This window comes from Pelobates fuscus, chromosome 11 (assembly GCF_036172605.1).
Source record: "Pelobates fuscus isolate aPelFus1 chromosome 11, aPelFus1.pri, whole genome shotgun sequence".
NCBI classification, from domain to species: Eukaryota; Metazoa; Chordata; class Amphibia; order Anura; family Pelobatidae; genus Pelobates; species Pelobates fuscus.
Window position 1 is genome coordinate 89,138,631 of NC_086327.1, and position 18,043 is coordinate 89,156,673.

Sequence of the window (18,043 nt, forward strand, 5' to 3'; positions counted from 1 at the left end):
AAATTTATTTGATGAAACAATGTAGCTTTTTATTAGACAAAACAAATCTCATCCATCCATTGGTTAGAATATCATGCACTGTATGTTATCTTGTGGGCGATGCAGGTCATCGCATAAATATTCCACCTTTTTTGTACAGCCACAGTGACACATTTCCATTTTCACTATTTTTTTCTCTTCCCTCTCTCTCTCCCTCTCTCCCAACCTTGCCCTGCTAACACCCCCCTCGTGCATGACAAGCCGGGCACAGGTCTCCACGCAACGGGGGAACTCTGTGCCTTTTCCCGCTCTGCTTCAGGCTCACATAAAACTCGCCATGTGGGTCGAGTCACTAACTCCACAATGCACTGTGTACGATTCTATTTACAATTAGAGACTCGAAAGTTACACTTACCCTGAATGGGATTTGCATGTCTCTCTATTTACTTGTCGAGAACTGTGTTTATCCATTATGTCATGTTTTGTTTTATCCTACTCTTAAGGTACCAAACTATCCCGCAAAGGTTAATGCATTCTATGACCTCTTATCCCGAAAATCTTTTAATAAAAAGAAATTTACAACATCTCCATTTTCACTGGTTGAATGAGGCCTCTATCATATAAATATGATTAGGAGCTGTGTTTCTGATTCTTGCTTAAAGGGAATGCTTCACTGGAGTACTGTTAAAGCAAAAATAATATACTTCAAGAATTATATTGGGCCTAAATAAATTTTAGTTCTACAAAAAGATGAGGATGGAATTTTACAAACTCAGACCTTCGCAATTTTATGTTGTACAAGTTCTTCAGGGAGGTACTACAATTTATTTTGTGACATCCCACAGTCTCCAGACCATCACTAAAGATGTCACTTTCAGAGTCTTTTTTCTTTTTTTTTTTTTGTCAATCTTTATTTTATTGGCAGCTTGTGGGGTCATCACCATGTGGCCACAGACTCGGGTACCTCTCAGGGCCGGGTCTTTCCCGTTATGGGCGCTGAGGAGGGTCCAGGTGGTCGACCGCCGCCAGCGGCGGGTGGCTCTCCTGCGGTGTGGTCGGTGAACAGGAGAAGGTCTCCTGATGAACCCCTGCCTGGGAGGGTGTTCCGCCCGTTGGTGCGCAGCAGCTTTTCCTGGGATCTGCCCGTTCCGCCTCATGGCCTGGGCCTGCCTCACCTCCTCTTGGTGATTGGGGATTTGACGTGCCCTCCGTCGTTCCATTTTCTCCCAGAACCGGCTGAACTGGGCATCTAACCGCTCGTGTAGAGGCTGAGTGGTAGCAGGCTCTGCTGTGTGGTCTGTGGTAGCCATTTTGCGTGCGTCTGCTTGCCGTTATGGTGCGCACTTTTGGCTGTCTCCAGCGATTGCAGGCTATTTAGGTACAAGCTTGTATGGACCGGGATAACCCCCTCCGGTCCTAGGGGGGGGAGGGAAGCCCGATGCTACGGGTGCTGCTTGGTTCGGTGAGTCGGGAGAGCAGCCGTCTCTCCCCAGCTCCATGTGTTGTAGGCCCCAAGCCTCCGGTCCGGATTCTCAGCGGGCTTTTAAACAAGTGAGGTGTCCCTCTGTAGCCCCGCTTCCACGTTATAAGGCGAGGTGAGCTGGAGGACAGATTTGAGTGATTTACCCGCAGTTTTTTGTCTTAAATCGGGCCCAGGCTCGGGAGCTCACAGAAAGCGTGTCTGTGCAGCTCCCCGGTCAGGCTTCGCCCCCCCCCCCCCCTTTCAGAATCTTTGCAAATTGTACAAAGTTCCCAAAAAAGTGACAGATCTGTTTTAAAATTCAATCTTCAGCTAAACTACAAAACCAATGATAAGCTACACTTAGGCCTCTTGTAAAGCCTAAAATATCTTGGTATGTAGCTAACATGCTTACTCTATCTTCTCACACCCCTTATTATCTCTGGTCCACTTCTAACTCTAAACATTCCACTCCTCTCTAGATCTTCTGACAACAAGGAAACAGGATAAACAGTCATCCTTTAGAACAAATCAAATTTTCCACCAGTCTTAACCATGTTTGTATTTCTTATCTAGAGTAAAATCATCTCTCTATATACTTCTAACAATTGTATTACATATGTATGTACGTAATTATATACGCAGTCTAGGAGGCATTTAAAAAGAGAAATACCTTCCTGGTATAACGTTCTCCAAATCAATCAATTAAATATAATATTAAAAGAAAAATACATTTAATATCTTACCTTATTTGCGCAGCGCTAGGTAAGTGATCAACATCTGCAAGGTAACTGGCCAGCCAGCTCATAGTAGTGCTAAATCCCGCCGTGTCTGCCCTCTCCTCCAGTGGGGGCTCCATAGGTACAAAATTCTCCCTCTTGATCCTATCAGGTGTGGCCTCTATAATTTGTTCTGCCAAATTCATCATGTTTACCTGCATCAATACATATTTTAAAAAAGGTTTATTCATTATGTATTATTCAGTTTATGGAGAATGTGATATAACTGTCCTCTAGATAAATTACAATGTTGAATGAGGTTGCGGACCTTTTGATAAATACAACACGGATAATGTATGTAAAAAGCAAACCCGCAACACCTACATATATACACCAGCCTGCTTGTCCTAAATCTATTCACCAGAGGGCAGTGGTAAACTTTGATAGTCCAGCCATTATTAACAAGACCTCCAAATTGTAGCGATAAGAAAAATGAATAGCAAATCATAAGCTACAAAGAATAAGCTGTGCACAGATTGATAATGTTCTTCAAAACAATTATTGCTGCTTAAATCTTGCAATTATTTTTTTTTAAATTTACAACAATTTTATGTTTAGTGAATTAAAGGACCGCTAAGGGCACTCAGATCAGCTCATGTTAATGAAGTGGTCTAGGTGCAGTGGCTATTTAGTTTTACAAAAAGAAAGAGGAAAATCCCCTCTACAGGGACTTAAAGATGTGAGATTCCTTAGTCTAATTATAAGCCATGTCAAAATAGTGAATCATCTGTGCTTAAATAAGGAATCTAAGTAAGAATAAACACAGACAAGGCCTACATAAAAATACTTTCTATATATACTCTACCTTCTCCCATCTTTAAGTCCATTTAGAGGGGCTTTACCTCTTTCTTTTTGTATATATTTACCAGGGTAAAGCCCTAGGGGAGAATTATCCTCAGGGGACCTCTCTCTATCTTTCTGCTCTTTAGTTTTAACCCAGCATTGGAAACCATTGCCATGTAACTGTCACGTCCTGCTCTGTTCTGTGGAGATATCTGGCAATGGCTTCTGGTATCCAGTACTCTTGTTACAATTCTTGTTTAGTTTTTCTTGGTCTTTTGGTTTTCTATTCTATGTCTTGTTTTCTTTATGCTGGGATTTCTGGGTTAATTCCTATAGTCCGTCCCTGGATTTCCCAGTCTCCAGGTTTCATTTAAATGTTTGTTTTATGTTGCCACACCCGTTTGTTTTCCATCATTTCTTTTTGTTTCAGTGTCCTGCAGGCAGCTCCTCAAGGCTTCTGCCCTTTCTTGCAGGTAAGTGCTTTATATGTCTTTGGTTGTTTTAGCATACATTAGGCAGTGTAGGACCTGCCAGATATGGGGTACATTGGCGTTGTTGGGAGGCTTATGCAATGTATGATCATATAGTGTGACTAAATCCCCATGATTTCCATATGTAGTACTTAGTTATTTCTCCTCTTGTTTTGCCTATGTTATCTTGTCTTGTTTTAGTTTGTATACCCAGTCCATGTACAGTCCTGTACAGTCATGTCCATGTTATGTTCATGTTTTTCTCATGTCTTGTGTATATGTTCTGGGTTTAGCTTACTATCCTTCTCTGGTTCTGGGTTCTATTAGTTCTGTCTTGTTTTCATGTTTGGTGCCTATCTCTAGCTTTGCCTTGTTTCTAGTACTGGATACAATCTTGCTGCAGAGCTTCCCTATTTAGCTCCTGGGAGGTCTGCTTAATTTCCAAGCTCCTAGTTCCTAGTATCCGCTGAAGCTGATTCAGGGTCTTGGTATGTGGCTGCACAAACGCTGGTGCTCAACACCAGGGGGCGTGCAGTTACCCAGCACCAGACCCTGCTAATCCACTTCCACACTGTGACTCCTACTCTGAACATCAGGCATACTGGGTCCCGGTCCTGCACTGCCGCCTGGACAGTGTCTGGGTCCCGGGCACCGGACCTCCACCCCGACAGTAACAGATTTGACAATGTTCTGATTGCCGTGTTAAGCACACCTCTAGTGGTCATCTTCCTGACAGCCACTAGAGGTGTTCCCACTGATTAACTGAGTCAATGAAATGCTGCTCATGTTTTGTCGAACATGCGCACCAGCCTCCAATGTTTCCTTGTGGGGAAGCCTTGCTGATCTCGGCCAGGAAGACAAGGCAGCCGCAGCGAGACCAGTGTGGCGAGGGGAGTAAAGATAAGTAAAAAAGCATTTTAAATCCTTGGGGGTGGTCACCTAAATAAATGTCTGTATTTCTAACGCTATAGTTCTCTTTTAAATGCTATGTTTCTTTTTTGTTTGTTTTTTCAATTTGCCAATTTTTATTTTATGAATTTTTGGCAAAAGCGACATGGGTTACAGAAAGGAAAAATGCAGGTAAGATCAAACTCAAGGCCGGTATACATTTTAAGAATTTTCTACGAATGCTATGTTTCTTTTGACGATCAGCCAGCCAGTCTATTTGGGAAAATAGATTTTAAAAATCAGCATTAACAGGGATTATGAATTTAGTATGTAATGAACAGACCCCAATAGAAACAAGTAGAAGATGAAGCTCTCCTAAATATAATTTTAGGTAATAAAAAAAAAACCCCAAATATTCTGGTCACCAGAATGTTTTTTATAATAACTTAAAATAACTATAGTTATTTTAATATATATATATATATATATATATATATATATATATATATATATATATATATATATATATATATATATATATATTTATTTATTTTAAGACAGAACGAGAACATTAAATTAAGTATTTCACAATATTTGCTACAGTACGGGAATACAATGTTTTCATGCAGAGCAATATATAAAACATCTATATAAGATTTTACCCAACTAGTCTTGCAAATGAAATAGTTTTCTTTACACTATACTGCAGATTCACTAAACAGGAGTGGGATTAACATCCACAAGAAAGCTTATTTAATTTCTTGATTTTGATGGCTTCTCCATGACAGCTGAATTATTTTATGGTTCCTTTAGTAATGAGATTTATTTCACAGCATCAACAGAGCTGCCGGGGTCTGTTCGAGACGGCTTGATCCTGCTCATTTTATAGTTGGCTTAAGTCAATAATTAGTGGAGAGCCAGCTATTTGTGCATGTACGGACCAACTTCATCTGATTATTTTAACTGCTTTTACTTCAAATTCAGCTTTTAGTAGACAGATATCTTTGATGCTAATTTACTGCAACTTAAAATCCAATGTTTTTGAGAGAGGGCTTGTTAACTAACGAGGTATAAACTAATAAGACTATAAGACTATAAGAAAAAACTATAAAATATAAGACTTATCTTAAAATTAAATTAATTTAAAATATATATATATATATAAAAAAAAAAATTTGCGCGTAAGATGGCTTCAAGAGTTCAGGACGGCTTTCAAATTGAAATTTCAAGCCATAAAAAAATTTCAAGCCATAAAAAAATAAAAAAAAAGATGTGATTTGTACAGATAGCAGTATTATATTTTTTAGATATATTTTTTATAGAGTGTTTGACTTATGCTTGGGGTGTTGCCTGAACATAATGTTCCATATGTTTTAATAAGAAAGAAGGCTTCTTTTTTGATGTCTTTAATAAGAGAAATGCAATACCTCCGAGGCAAGACAGGTAAACGGCCTCATGACTTTAGCACTGCAGATAATTTATCTAGCGTATCTTGTTAAAGTTATGAACTGCCGCGTTGAATGAAGCTGGCATATAAAGCACATACATCATTAAAGCCTTGCTGCTGTCTCAAGAGGGTAACCGATAATGAACTCCAATGATCAATCTGTAGAACTTGGAAAGAACGCTGCTAGGTTTCGCATCAGTCTCTACAAGAAGTTAATGGCGCAATTGTAACTGGGAGTTTGGACTAAGCTCTAATTTACACTCCGAGCCATGTCTGTGACAAAAGGCCTACAAAGTCAAACATATAAATTTGCCAACTCTATGATCCCTTAACATTATGTGCAAGTCATAAGATTAAAAACAAAATAATAATCATAATCATATTGATAAATTTATGTTGATGGGAAACTACAATAATTTATTTGTAGTTTATTTTCCTTTAAATTTATATTAATGAATTTGTATTGGATTATTAGAGCAGATAGGTGCCCAGACTTTTGTTGTATTTGTTTGCATTAATTAGAAATGTGTATATTGACTCTATTCTTTAAGTGTGGGCATAACCTAGAAAGCATTAGAAGTCAACCACTACGAGGCAGTAGTAAGTTGTAACCCGTGGAAGAAGATAAGACACGTCCTAAACTTGGCACTCTAAAAATATAATTGAAGTATGCAGACTGACTTAATATAGCCTGGCTAGCCGTCAAACTCAGATGTAGATCTCTTGTAGTCATTGACGCCTTCACTACTGAGCACATTCCAAAAATAAAGAAATCATTTCAGAGCCACGTCTTCATTGTGTCACAGACAAAATGTTGACACATAGCTTTCTACCGAAATACGGAGAAAAATAACTACAGCTTAGTGACAGTCTGCTGTATACAGAGACCTAAAATGTAAATTAGACACATATAATAATTTTCATCTACCTGGCAGCCAGGTGTTGATAGAATTCAGGGGTATAAATTTTAAGTAATTATAAGATATCGCAAGTTGATCAATATTCCCAAAACATTTGAAATTCCTGCAGAAGCAAAATGGATGGGTATGTGATAGGGCTTCACAGACCCTTCAATAAATTATACACATCACACAGAACTGAGTGAAGGGTCTGGTGGAAAAACTCACCTGCTAAAAGTAATGCTTTGTGCCACTGAAGCCCTTTGTCCGTGGTCCTAGTGTGTATAATAATCAGCTCATGCTGCACTGGCTGAGGATAGTTCCCTGGTGTTTTCGGATGTTTAACATACATACCAGGGAACATAATCGATATGGCGGTAAAGAACCCTGAAATCAGGGCTCTCATGCCTAAATTGGGACAGTTGATTGGTGATCTCAGTATAATTTTATGGAGTTTTCATGTCCCCCTTAACAGTTCAGGGAAGGATTAAGACACCAAGGGGTTACAGGTTTGGGGCTCCAACTTAACCCTTCACAGAGGTACAGTTAATCATTCTCTGCGCCAATTATTTAACGCTACAAGATTCCGTTGATGCAGGGCAATAAATAATATGAACCTGGATTTAATTTGTTTGAATCAGCATTGCAAATTATCACAATCTGTTAGAAAATTAAATTATCTACAGAAGTTACCATTACAGTCTATGTGATTTTCTGTTGATAAATCACATGAACATTTTTTTTCTAACAGATTGTGATCATTTCTGATGCTGATTCAAATTAAATTGAGACTATAGTTTGATATACTCCTATCCTTGGGATTTTAATGAAGGAAAATATTACTGTCTGATATATCAATTCACATTAAAGTGTGATTTTTCAGGGATTTATAGTGAATTTAAAATTATTTTTGTTGGCAAAAGTAGCCAAACTTTGGAATTAAAATGTAAAATTCATTTTGAATACACTATGAATTCTGACAATTTAAAGAGAACGATCTTGACAGTTATAATTTCAACACCTGAAAAAACTTTTTTCATGATGTATTCAGTACATTTACTCATCCCAAAATAATATGTACGCTTTAAGGTGAATTCTTCATGACAACATTAAAATCGCCATTACCAGTATTTTTCTTTTTATTCAAGATAAATGTCATATGAATCTTTATTAAACCTAGTATATTGGGTATCATTTTTTGTGACGTGATTATTATATTAATTATCTGGACCATACCACACCACTTGTACACAAAATTACCATGTTATGGTTAAAGTTCTAGATTACAAGGTTATTAGAACACTGTGATGTGGATTTCAGGGTGAAAATCGCTTTGTGCATTTCAATCAACTGTTGGTGCTTTAGCTGTCATGGACTATTATTCTCATGATGCTCAGTTAATTCACAGCCAACCATTAACTGGCCTTGCCACTTGCACCAAATGATGCCAGGTTGCCTCTGGCAGGCGATAACACTGCCAAACAAAGATGCTGTAATGTAGTATGAGCTTCAGCCATTAGGAAATAATAATTATAGTTTGAATATTGAAAAACTGAAATTTATTCTGACCTGGCCAGAAAATAAATCTGAGAAGGTAACTGAATGTCATTTTAAACCAGCTTAAAACATTCTGTATAACATTCCATTTCACATAAAATATGTCCATGCTTAAAGGGACACTATAGTCACCAAAAAAACTTTAGCTTAAAGGGACACTCCAGGCACCCAGACCACTTCTGCCCATTGGAGTGGTCTGGGTGCCAACTCCCACTACCCTTAACCCTGCAAGTGTAATTATTGTAGTTTTCATAGACTGCGATATTTACATTGCAGGGTTAAGTCCTCCTCTAGTGGCTGTCTACTAGACAGCCACTAGAGGAAACTTCCGTGTTCATAGAACACAAAAAGTGGTTTAAAAGGATGCTGGACATCCTCACGCTATGTGAGGACCTCCAGCATTGCCTAAATCCCCATAGGAAAGCATTTAATGCATTATTCAATGGTTTCCTATGGGGAGGTCTAATGCATTAGGTCTCCCCCGATGACTGATGCGCATGCGCATTAGGTCTCCTCCATCGTCTGATGTCGGTGGGGGAGGAGCGTAGGTGGAGCCTGACCCAGCACCGAGGGACATCGGCACTGGACTCCGGTAAGTCACAGAAGGGGTTTTAACCCCTTCAGCAACTTGGGATGGGGGGGTGGGAGGTAGAGGGGCACTAAAGGGTCCTGCAGTGCCAGGAAAATGAATATGTTTTCCTGGCACTGGAGAATCCCTTTAATGAAGCAGTTTAATGAAGCAGTTTTAATGTATATATCATGGTCCTGCAGTCTCACTGCTCAATTCTCTGCAATTTAGGAGTTAAATGCCTTTTGTTTGTCCATGCAGCCCTACCCACACCTGCCCTGGCTGTGACTCACACACCATGCATGAAAAATATATGGTTTCACTTTTAATTAGATGTAACTTACTTTAAAAGTTCTTATTGCCTGCTCTCTAAAGTAAACTTTAATCGTACACAGGAGGTTTCTATGGGGTCTAGCAAGCTATCATCAACAGTGCAGGGGATAATACATTTTAAATTAAAAAGAATTTACCATGAAGGAAGTATAAACATTAGCTGACTCTTCCCAGGAAGTGTTTAGGAAGGCTGTGCAAGTCACATGCAGAGAGGTGTGACTAAGGTGCATAAACAAAGTGATTTAATTCCTAAATGGCAGAGGATTGAGCAGTGACACTGCAGGGTACTGATTTATACACCAAAACTGCTTCATTAAGCTTAAGTTGTTTTGTTGACTATAGTGTCACTTTAACCTATCTAAGTAAAATTTGTGAAAATTTAAGGAATACTCCACACACCTAAAGTACTTTAGCTTGCAGAAGTGCTTCATATGCATAGAGTGTGTTCTCTTTTTTCATTTTACAAAAATTGCAGATTTCAATAGAAATTGGCACATTTATAGATTAAGCATGTTACAAGCCCTTGCTGTGGGACAACTAGTCCTATTACTTCCTGGTTTGGTTAGCTCAGTGGAGCTAATCTCAAAGGACAGCAATGGCCCAGAGCCCATGTCTTACAAAGACTTCTCATTGAGCTTAATTGAACTGTGATAGTGTGGGCTGAGTAAAAAGGGGAGGACTTGCAAAGACTGCAGACAAGAGATCTGCAGCTTTTGCAAGTTGTTTTTAGATATACCACCAATGCACAAATGCATTATTAATGCATACATGTTTTCATTGTAGGTATATCTACAGAAAAAAATATATATGTTTAATTATTGTATTTGGGCAGTGGAGTATCCCTTTAAGTGCCATAGTTAGTGCCTGTAGGAATTAAACCAATAAACACTGCTCTTTCCATGATATACTCAATAAACTGTTACCTGTAGGTCATCCATATGCTGCAAGCAGTCTTCGCTCTCCAGGTTCTCTCTGTAGGACAATAGCTCAGTGTCCACCATTTCTCTCTCCGACATCATTAAGACATTCATCGATTCTCTTTGATGTATCCTGTGGTCCACAATGTCCTTTCCTACCCCAGAAACCTTTGAAGCTCCTGTCAACTGTGCAGCAGACACCCCTAGGTAAAGCTCTTTCGGGCTCCATTTCAGTCCAGTTTGGCCTCTGTACCCAGATGTGTCTGGAGTACGTGTGGGGACTTCTCTGCTGAAGTTCCGCATTTCTTCACTGTGGGAAAGTGTTTCAGGAAGAGACTGTTTGGAGACCGAGTTTTGCTTCCTGGTAGATGGGTGGTCTAAACCTAGGGCAGTCGAAATTACTTTCTCTTGTCTAACCTGAAGGTATTCAGGGTTTAATTTGTGTTTTTTGGGCGCCGGGTAATCTTTTGGATTTTCACTACTGTAGTAATTAGAGGGTTCAGATCGTGGTCTCCTTAATTCTGTTAAAATAAGAACAAGTAAATCATATTTAATTAGTGAGAAGGAAAACCTGAATACAATTCTAACGTTATATGTGGTAAAACTCAAAATATAAAAAAAACCAAAAAACTTTAAGAGATCAAAAAATAATTTAGTCAAACTATTTTCATTCTCTAATTGGTCGGGGTCATTTATAATGTAGAATGTAAATTATTAACCCCAAATATTAATCTTACATTGTTACAGCCCAGAAGAACAACGTACTTAAGAGTAATAATAACCATAGCCATCTACACACTGATCTATCAGTTGATGCTTGCTAGCTAGGAATAGCTGGTTTCCTATCCTTGTGTTTTAATAACTAACAAACCAATCTCTACTCAAGGATATACTGAATTCACTCATGTAGATCCAGCATATCCTGGATGCACATGAGCGACCACTTTACTATTGTCCAGCTGGGCATGGATAAGCTTTGAGATTAAGCTCTGCTAAATCAGATGTTACCTCTTATCACAAAAATAAAAACATTAAATATATAGAACTCTTGAAGAACATTCCTTTAAGTCATCATTCCCCAGAATGCTGTGCAATGATATCGCTTGGCATACAAAGAGTTTTCTAGACGTTTGCATGCTGTAATATGACACTATTTACATTTTATTACAAACCTTAAAAATGATTTTTCGGGTTGCTAGATGCACTGCTGAGCATATCGTATGAAATTAAATTCTGTAATTTCCTATATAAATACCTTAAAGACTGTCAATTTATCATGGATAAAAATGGATAATCTTAGATAGATAGGATTAACTTCCACCCACTTTGGTAAAAAGGTAGTAAAACATCAAGGCTTGCCATTGCAAATACTGTTCGTAAATAGTATTGATATTTCTGAGAATGTTTTATGCGAATATATGGACTATATGATTGACACAGAGAAATAATTAACACTTAAAAGAATGTTAAGAATTGAAACATTTAAACCTATTCATTGTGGTAAGTCATTACTATTCAAAAGATTAATGATGGGCCACATCGAGATCACTGTTTAGTGGTTATTTCGGACTTCTCTTTCCTCAGTATATCTGTCGGGCGTATATCTCTCAGGCATCAGCGATTGTTCTCTGTAGATATTAGTAAAATAATGCTGTTTTGCAAATTCTACAGACTTCTATCAAAGTATCTACTAGAAGATCATAGAAGATCATTATGAGCTAACTGTAAGTTTATTATAGCTCTCGAACAAGCTCTCCTACTGTAAATGGGGTCTGAAAAGAGGCACACTATCGATGTGTTAATAATATGTAATAAAAACCTTAGCTATTGTATGTACATGCTACTGTATATAATCATATGAAGGGACAATTATAATAGCAGGCAGGAGTAAACATAGAAACATAGAATGTGACGGCAGATAAGAACCATTCGGCCCATCTAGTCTGCCCAATTTTCTAAATACTTTCATTAGTTCCTGGCCTTATCGTATAGTTAGGATAGCCTTATGCCTATCCCACGCATGCTTAAACTCCTTTACTGTGTTAACCTCTACCACTTCAGCTGGAAGGGTATTCCATGCATCCACTACCCTCTCAGTAAAGTAATACTTCCTGCTATTATTTTTAAACATTTTGTCCCTCTAATTTAAGACTATGTCCTCTTGTTGTGGTAGTTTTTCTTCTTTTAAATATAGTCTCCTCCTTTACTGTGTTGATTCCCTTTATGTATTTAAATGTTTCTATCATATCCCCCCTGTCTCGTCTTTCCTCCAAGTTATACATGTTAAGATCCTTTAACCTTTCCTGGTAAGTTTTATCCTGCAATCCATGAACCAGTTTAGTAGCCCTTCTCTGAACTCTCTCTAAGGTATCAATATCCTTCTGAAGATACGGTCTCCAGTACTGCGTACAATACTCCAAGTGAGGTCTCACCAGTGTTCTGTACAATGGCATGAGCACTTCCTCTTTCTACTGCTAATACCTCTCCCTATACAACCAAGCATTATGCTAGCATTTCCTGCTGCTCTATTACATTGTCTGCCTACCTTTAAGTCATCAGGAGTGTCCTATTCTTGGACATTCTGTGAATATTATTTTTCTTCCCTTTTTTACATCAAATGAAGAATATGTTTTATTGGATCACAGAGATGTTTCCATTGTTCTTTTGAAACCTTTTTTAATCATACCTGTATTAACATTAGAAATTATTGTAACTCCTCTCTGAGATTCTTGAGAAGTAATGGTGTCATTTTGCCACTGAGTTAGCCAATTGTCTTCATTGGTCTCTGAATTAGGAGAACATTGTATTCTGGAGTTGTGACCAATTTGTGTCTGTTCCTCTCTTTGCAACTGTTCCAGACACTCAGCCAGCTTGACATGGCCCCGGGAACGTGCAATGGAGAGAGGCAGTCTGCCAAGCGAGTCAGGAATAGATATGGCCCGCCGGTCCCACTTATAAAGAACAACTGCAGCCTCCGTATGGCCCAGGGCACAGGCCCACATCTAGAAGAAAAACACTCATTAATTATAAACGTCTGTTATATATATATATATATATATATATAAACCTGAGAAATGTAGAAAGAAGAAAAACAAAATAAGCAAACACAGAATCAAAGCAAAAAATGCTGCTGTTGTGATGCCATGGCTTTCTAATAGCTATAGCTCAGCAGTTGCTTTCTACAGAAAGAAACACACAACTGAACTACAACTCCCAAAATCCCTTGCTGCACATGAAAATCACTGTGCGTGGGATAAGCTGTAAGAAGTTAATTTGTTACAACCCACTATTGATATCCGCATACAACAACATAAATAAGCGACTATAGAGAACAGACACATTTCTTGTGTGAGTGAAATTTGTATGCGTTTGGAAGAATGGGATTGCCATATTCCATTGGTGTCTATACATGTTTAGGGCTACTCTTGATTTATCAATAAAGTATCTGCAATAAAAGTAGGTTAATGTTTTAGGCTTGCTTTTGTCTGTCACGGTCTGGTATTTAATTGTGAATGTCCGTAACTGCAGAAAGCCATCAAAGCGGATACAAACACAAAAAGGAATACAAATGCTAGTGTGGAAGGTATGGCAAAAGTGTGTGTGTGTGTGTGTGTGTGTATTTGTTTGTTCATTGGAAACGGATTACTTTCCAACTGAGATTATGCAGAGAAAATACAAAAAAGGCAGAAGGTAACATCATGTGTGTTCTTAAATCCTTTTATTAACAAGTTATTTTACTTAAATATATATTTACACTTATTTATAAATGGCAGGATAGCTAGCACATAAACTTATATAAATATTGAATAAAACATCAGATAGGTACATAGATTCCTGTTAAGTGATGCCTAAAAATATCTACAGCAAAAAAAAAAATTTGGTCACACTTTACATAAATATTGGTGAGAACATTTTTGAGTCTTATGATATCCTTATTGTGCCTTATTAATTAGACTAAGTCTGAAATATTAACATACTGTGTAAGCATTTTTTTTTTTACAATAGAAGATACTTTAACTTATCAGAATGTAAATATAACTTCTATGCCTCCCTTTTCCTACATGACTGTTAAAATATAGCCATGAATGTTCAACTACAGGTATTTCTATAGTGAAAATTGTGACAAATTAGGTGCCCCCATTTACAGTTTCTCTGCAGAGATGTAGTGGGGCATAACGGGGCCCTGGCAGTAAATTTCTATCTCCCCCGGATAAAAAAATCAACACTGGAGCAAAGGAGGCGATAAACGATGCTTTATGACCTAAACTTTGCCATGTATATACATTCCTGGGAGAAAAAGAGTTTATGGTTACTAATAATTTGTATATGCTGATTAGAGGTTAGAGACCAGTGTCCCGTATTATTACTTAAACAGATTTATTAATTTGAATCTGTTGTTCATTTGTATATTTATTTTATGGAAATGTTTTTATCTAGATATACTCCCCAAAATGACAGAGGTTCTAACCAGTGTTTGAGAGGTGTTACCACTGTTCTATTAAATGATTTTTTAATCTACCCAATTTTCACTCATTACATACATGCTCTCAAATTGGCTAAATTAAACTTGTCTTTTAGATGTGAAAATAAAGTGATCAAAGTCCATTCAGCTGAACTGAGACATACTCATCAATATACATTTTCACATATTTAATTGCACCTGAATAAATGGCATTCTTGGCAACACTTTGATCTGCCAGACTCTAAATTAAAAAAATATCACATTTAATGCATTTACAAAAAAGCATTTTCCTTTGAAATTTAAATTGCACGTAGAGGTTAAAATGCTATAAATATTACCACCATAATATTTTTACATTAGAAGGAGTTGTTTTATTAGCTGAGGTGTTCCTGTTCAGAGACTTGACAAATGAAATGTTAGATAATATATATGTGACTGTCACGTTCTTTTCAAACTGCACTCTGCCTTTAGTAGAATTTAGGATGAAGGGGACATAATATCAGTGGTTCTGGCTGTAAAACATTTAGATGTTTTGATATGTTTTGTCCATAAAGCTTTATGACATCTCTATATCTGTTGTGGATCATATAAAGTAATAAGTAAAAAAAATAAAAAAAATACAATAACTTCTTTATATTTTACCTTAAAAAAAACAACTCATCTTTATTGGTTAAACAATTTATTTATGTTTTCTATTAGTTGGTATAACAGTGCAATTGATTCAGTAAACATTAACTTGCACGGAGAAGACAAATGACTTGTAATATCTAGGTTATGATAATGCCCAGCACGGCAAAATGTTTCCAAATTAAAAACAGGACACTTTCCTATTCCAAAGTTTCTATTTTGTAAGTAATTATTCTATATTTGGATATATTATATGTTTTTTTTTATTATGTGTATATACTATTTCAAAGCCAACTTCACAGTGCTAAGGGGAAAGAGATCAACATAGAAGACTGTGGTTGGCTCACACTGATCTCTCATTGGCTGAGTTGCATATGTACATTGACATTAAGGCCAATCAGGAAGACGGTTTGGAAAAAGTGGAGGAGTGGATAAGGGGATTGCTCTAATGAATAAAAGAATCATTAGTAAAAATGTGATGTTGCACAGGGGAAATGTTTGTGGTGTTAATTTTGCTCATGCACGAACACATCAGAAATGTTAGAAGAAAAACGATTTTCTTTCAGTGGTTTATAAAGTAATATTTTTGGAGTCTAGTTCCCTTTGTGTCAGATGGTCTAGTTAAGTCCTCTTTATGAGGATTGTGATTGAAATAGTGTGAGCGAGGACGCAATTCTCTCATTCCGTTTGTACTGTACCATAATAATGAAAACAGTCACATGAAATGACATCATACGTGACATGTTCACACGCAACTCTGGGGAAGATCGTCAGACAACAGGGAACAAAACATCCTTTACAATGTGCTGCCTGAATTCTCTATTCTTGCGTACATCTGAACTTGTGTCTTACCAGGGGTGTACACGAGAAATGATCAACATTTAAAGGATCTACTTCTAATTCCAGATCAATACTGTCAGCATGCTTCGTTCTGAAAAGGAAAGAAAGAAAGAAAAACGAAAGAAATAGCATTAATCACGACTTCATTGTTGTTGTCAGTTGGTGAAAATGTTTTTACAAAGGAGGCTGAAATCATTGCTCAATGCATAAAAGACAGCCACAATAATTTACTTAATGGGATTCGTTGCCATAATTGGCAGTACTTGAATGATTAGAATGATTTGTTTAAACAGCCCCTAAAATAAGCTACTGATGACTAAATCTTTCGCCGATTTGCAAATTCACAGTAAAAATAATATGGTTAGTTCCCACAGCTCTTATAAAACATCTTCCAGAGAGAAAGGGGTCAATGAGGCATTAGATCGCTCATTCCCTTTTGAGCTGAATGGGTTAATGATAGATGGCTATCACAGGCAAGCCGTACTACCAGGCTAGTGTTGGCCCACGCTTATGGCATAAATAACACGAACGTGTATTTCAACCAGGAGCATGACTCCATGCGTGACAATGCAGCCTACACATCATGTAATGTAATGGTTGGCAGAACAGCACGTGAATTGTTGACCATGACTGGTGGAACCACAAGTCTGCCATCACTGATCTACAGCTTTATTTCCTCACCTGTAAAATACGATGAATTCACAAGTCAAGGGCAATATTGAGTCTGTATTATTCACGGCTAAAAAAAAATGGCTCCATTTTGGAACTTCCTTAACTTTGCTATTCTGGTCAACAGTTAGCAGTTGGATCACAGCTCGTAGCTCCTATACATGCCGCTAGTAAAGCAGATTTATCTGAATGTTCCCTTTTATTGGAAAAGTGTGAGATACACATCAACATCTACAAAATGCGTAAAGATGCACACTATCTTGACTTTAATAAAAAGGTAAAGATGTTAACATTATCGGTGGTTTATTTTACACATAATGATTCAAATAGTGATACAAATGGTTAACATTCCAGCTGGATCAAGGCCTTTAACCCAGCTGTGGTTTATAGTCTAAACTGTAAACATTTATTATGCTGCACATCATATAAATCACAGTGTATGGTTTAGAGTGAAGTCAGGAGAGGGGAGAGGGGTAATAAATCCAAGGTATGGATATATCCACGTCCATGTTTATATCTTTCGAATGTGTGTCTATCAGGGAATGAATATATCGCTCCGTCCATCCATCTGTCCATTCATCCATCCAACATGATTTTTTTGGTACCACTACAATATATGACAAGGTGCTGTGAACAAACTACATGTATGTACAAAATGAAAAAATGTAATCCAAGAGATGAGTTGATTATAAATTGCCTTAAAGAAGTTGTAGTATTTCAGGCCAAGTAAACAGACCTTTTTTTAAAAAATAAATTCATTTTATTATCCAACTTCCTAAAGATGGTTTTGTTACCCTCTTATTTCTTTCTTTGTTGTTGTGCCGGTCTCATTAAATTTATGTCTTTGCAGTATACATATGGATAAAAAAAAAAAAACACAACTAAAATAAAACGCTAAAAAAAACAATATCAAAATACAATTACTACTTTTTGAGGACTTAACTTTTACTAATCCCATGTGTGACATTTTTTTTTCTTAATGAAGTCCAAAACATTTTGGAAAACACTGTAGTTTTGAAGATGTTACAAAAAGATTTTATTTTGTTAATATAGACTTTGTTAATATAAAGACTTTTGCCATCTCATGGTTGAGCGTTACCTCCACTTGATAAGGGTCTGTATGAGTGTTGCATATCCCTGTGCAGCAGCAAGGTGAAGCAGAGTCATTCCTCTGAAGGTCTTTGAATGGATCAGGTGTTTAGATTTAGCCCAGCAAGCTCGACTCATCATCTTTTCACACACAACCACCACGCGACTTTCGAAACAACTTCCAATAGCTCCGGGTCCAGCAGCGCACTACAAACAGAGAGACACGCAGTTGTTTCCAAAGACACAGTAATAAGAAATAAGACATCACAATTGTGAT

The 18,043-nt window shown here is 37.3% G+C and overlaps 1 protein-coding gene across 1 annotated transcript in view; it reads right to left on the minus strand.

Moving 5' to 3' along the window:
* CAMTA1 (calmodulin binding transcription activator 1) overlaps positions 1-18,043 on the minus strand; it is a 1,539,661-nt gene that overhangs the window by 48,156 nt on the left and 1,473,462 nt on the right. The window contains exons 12-16 of the mRNA XM_063436496.1: positions 17,777-17,973; positions 16,021-16,099; positions 12,766-13,081; positions 10,086-10,600; positions 2,185-2,372 (exon numbers count right to left, since the gene is read on the minus strand). Of these exons, the coding sequence (XP_063292566.1) occupies positions 2,185-2,372; positions 10,086-10,600; positions 12,766-13,081; positions 16,021-16,099; positions 17,777-17,973 (1,295 nt within the window). The remainder of the gene's footprint in view (positions 1-2,184; positions 2,373-10,085; positions 10,601-12,765; positions 13,082-16,020; positions 16,100-17,776; positions 17,974-18,043) is intronic.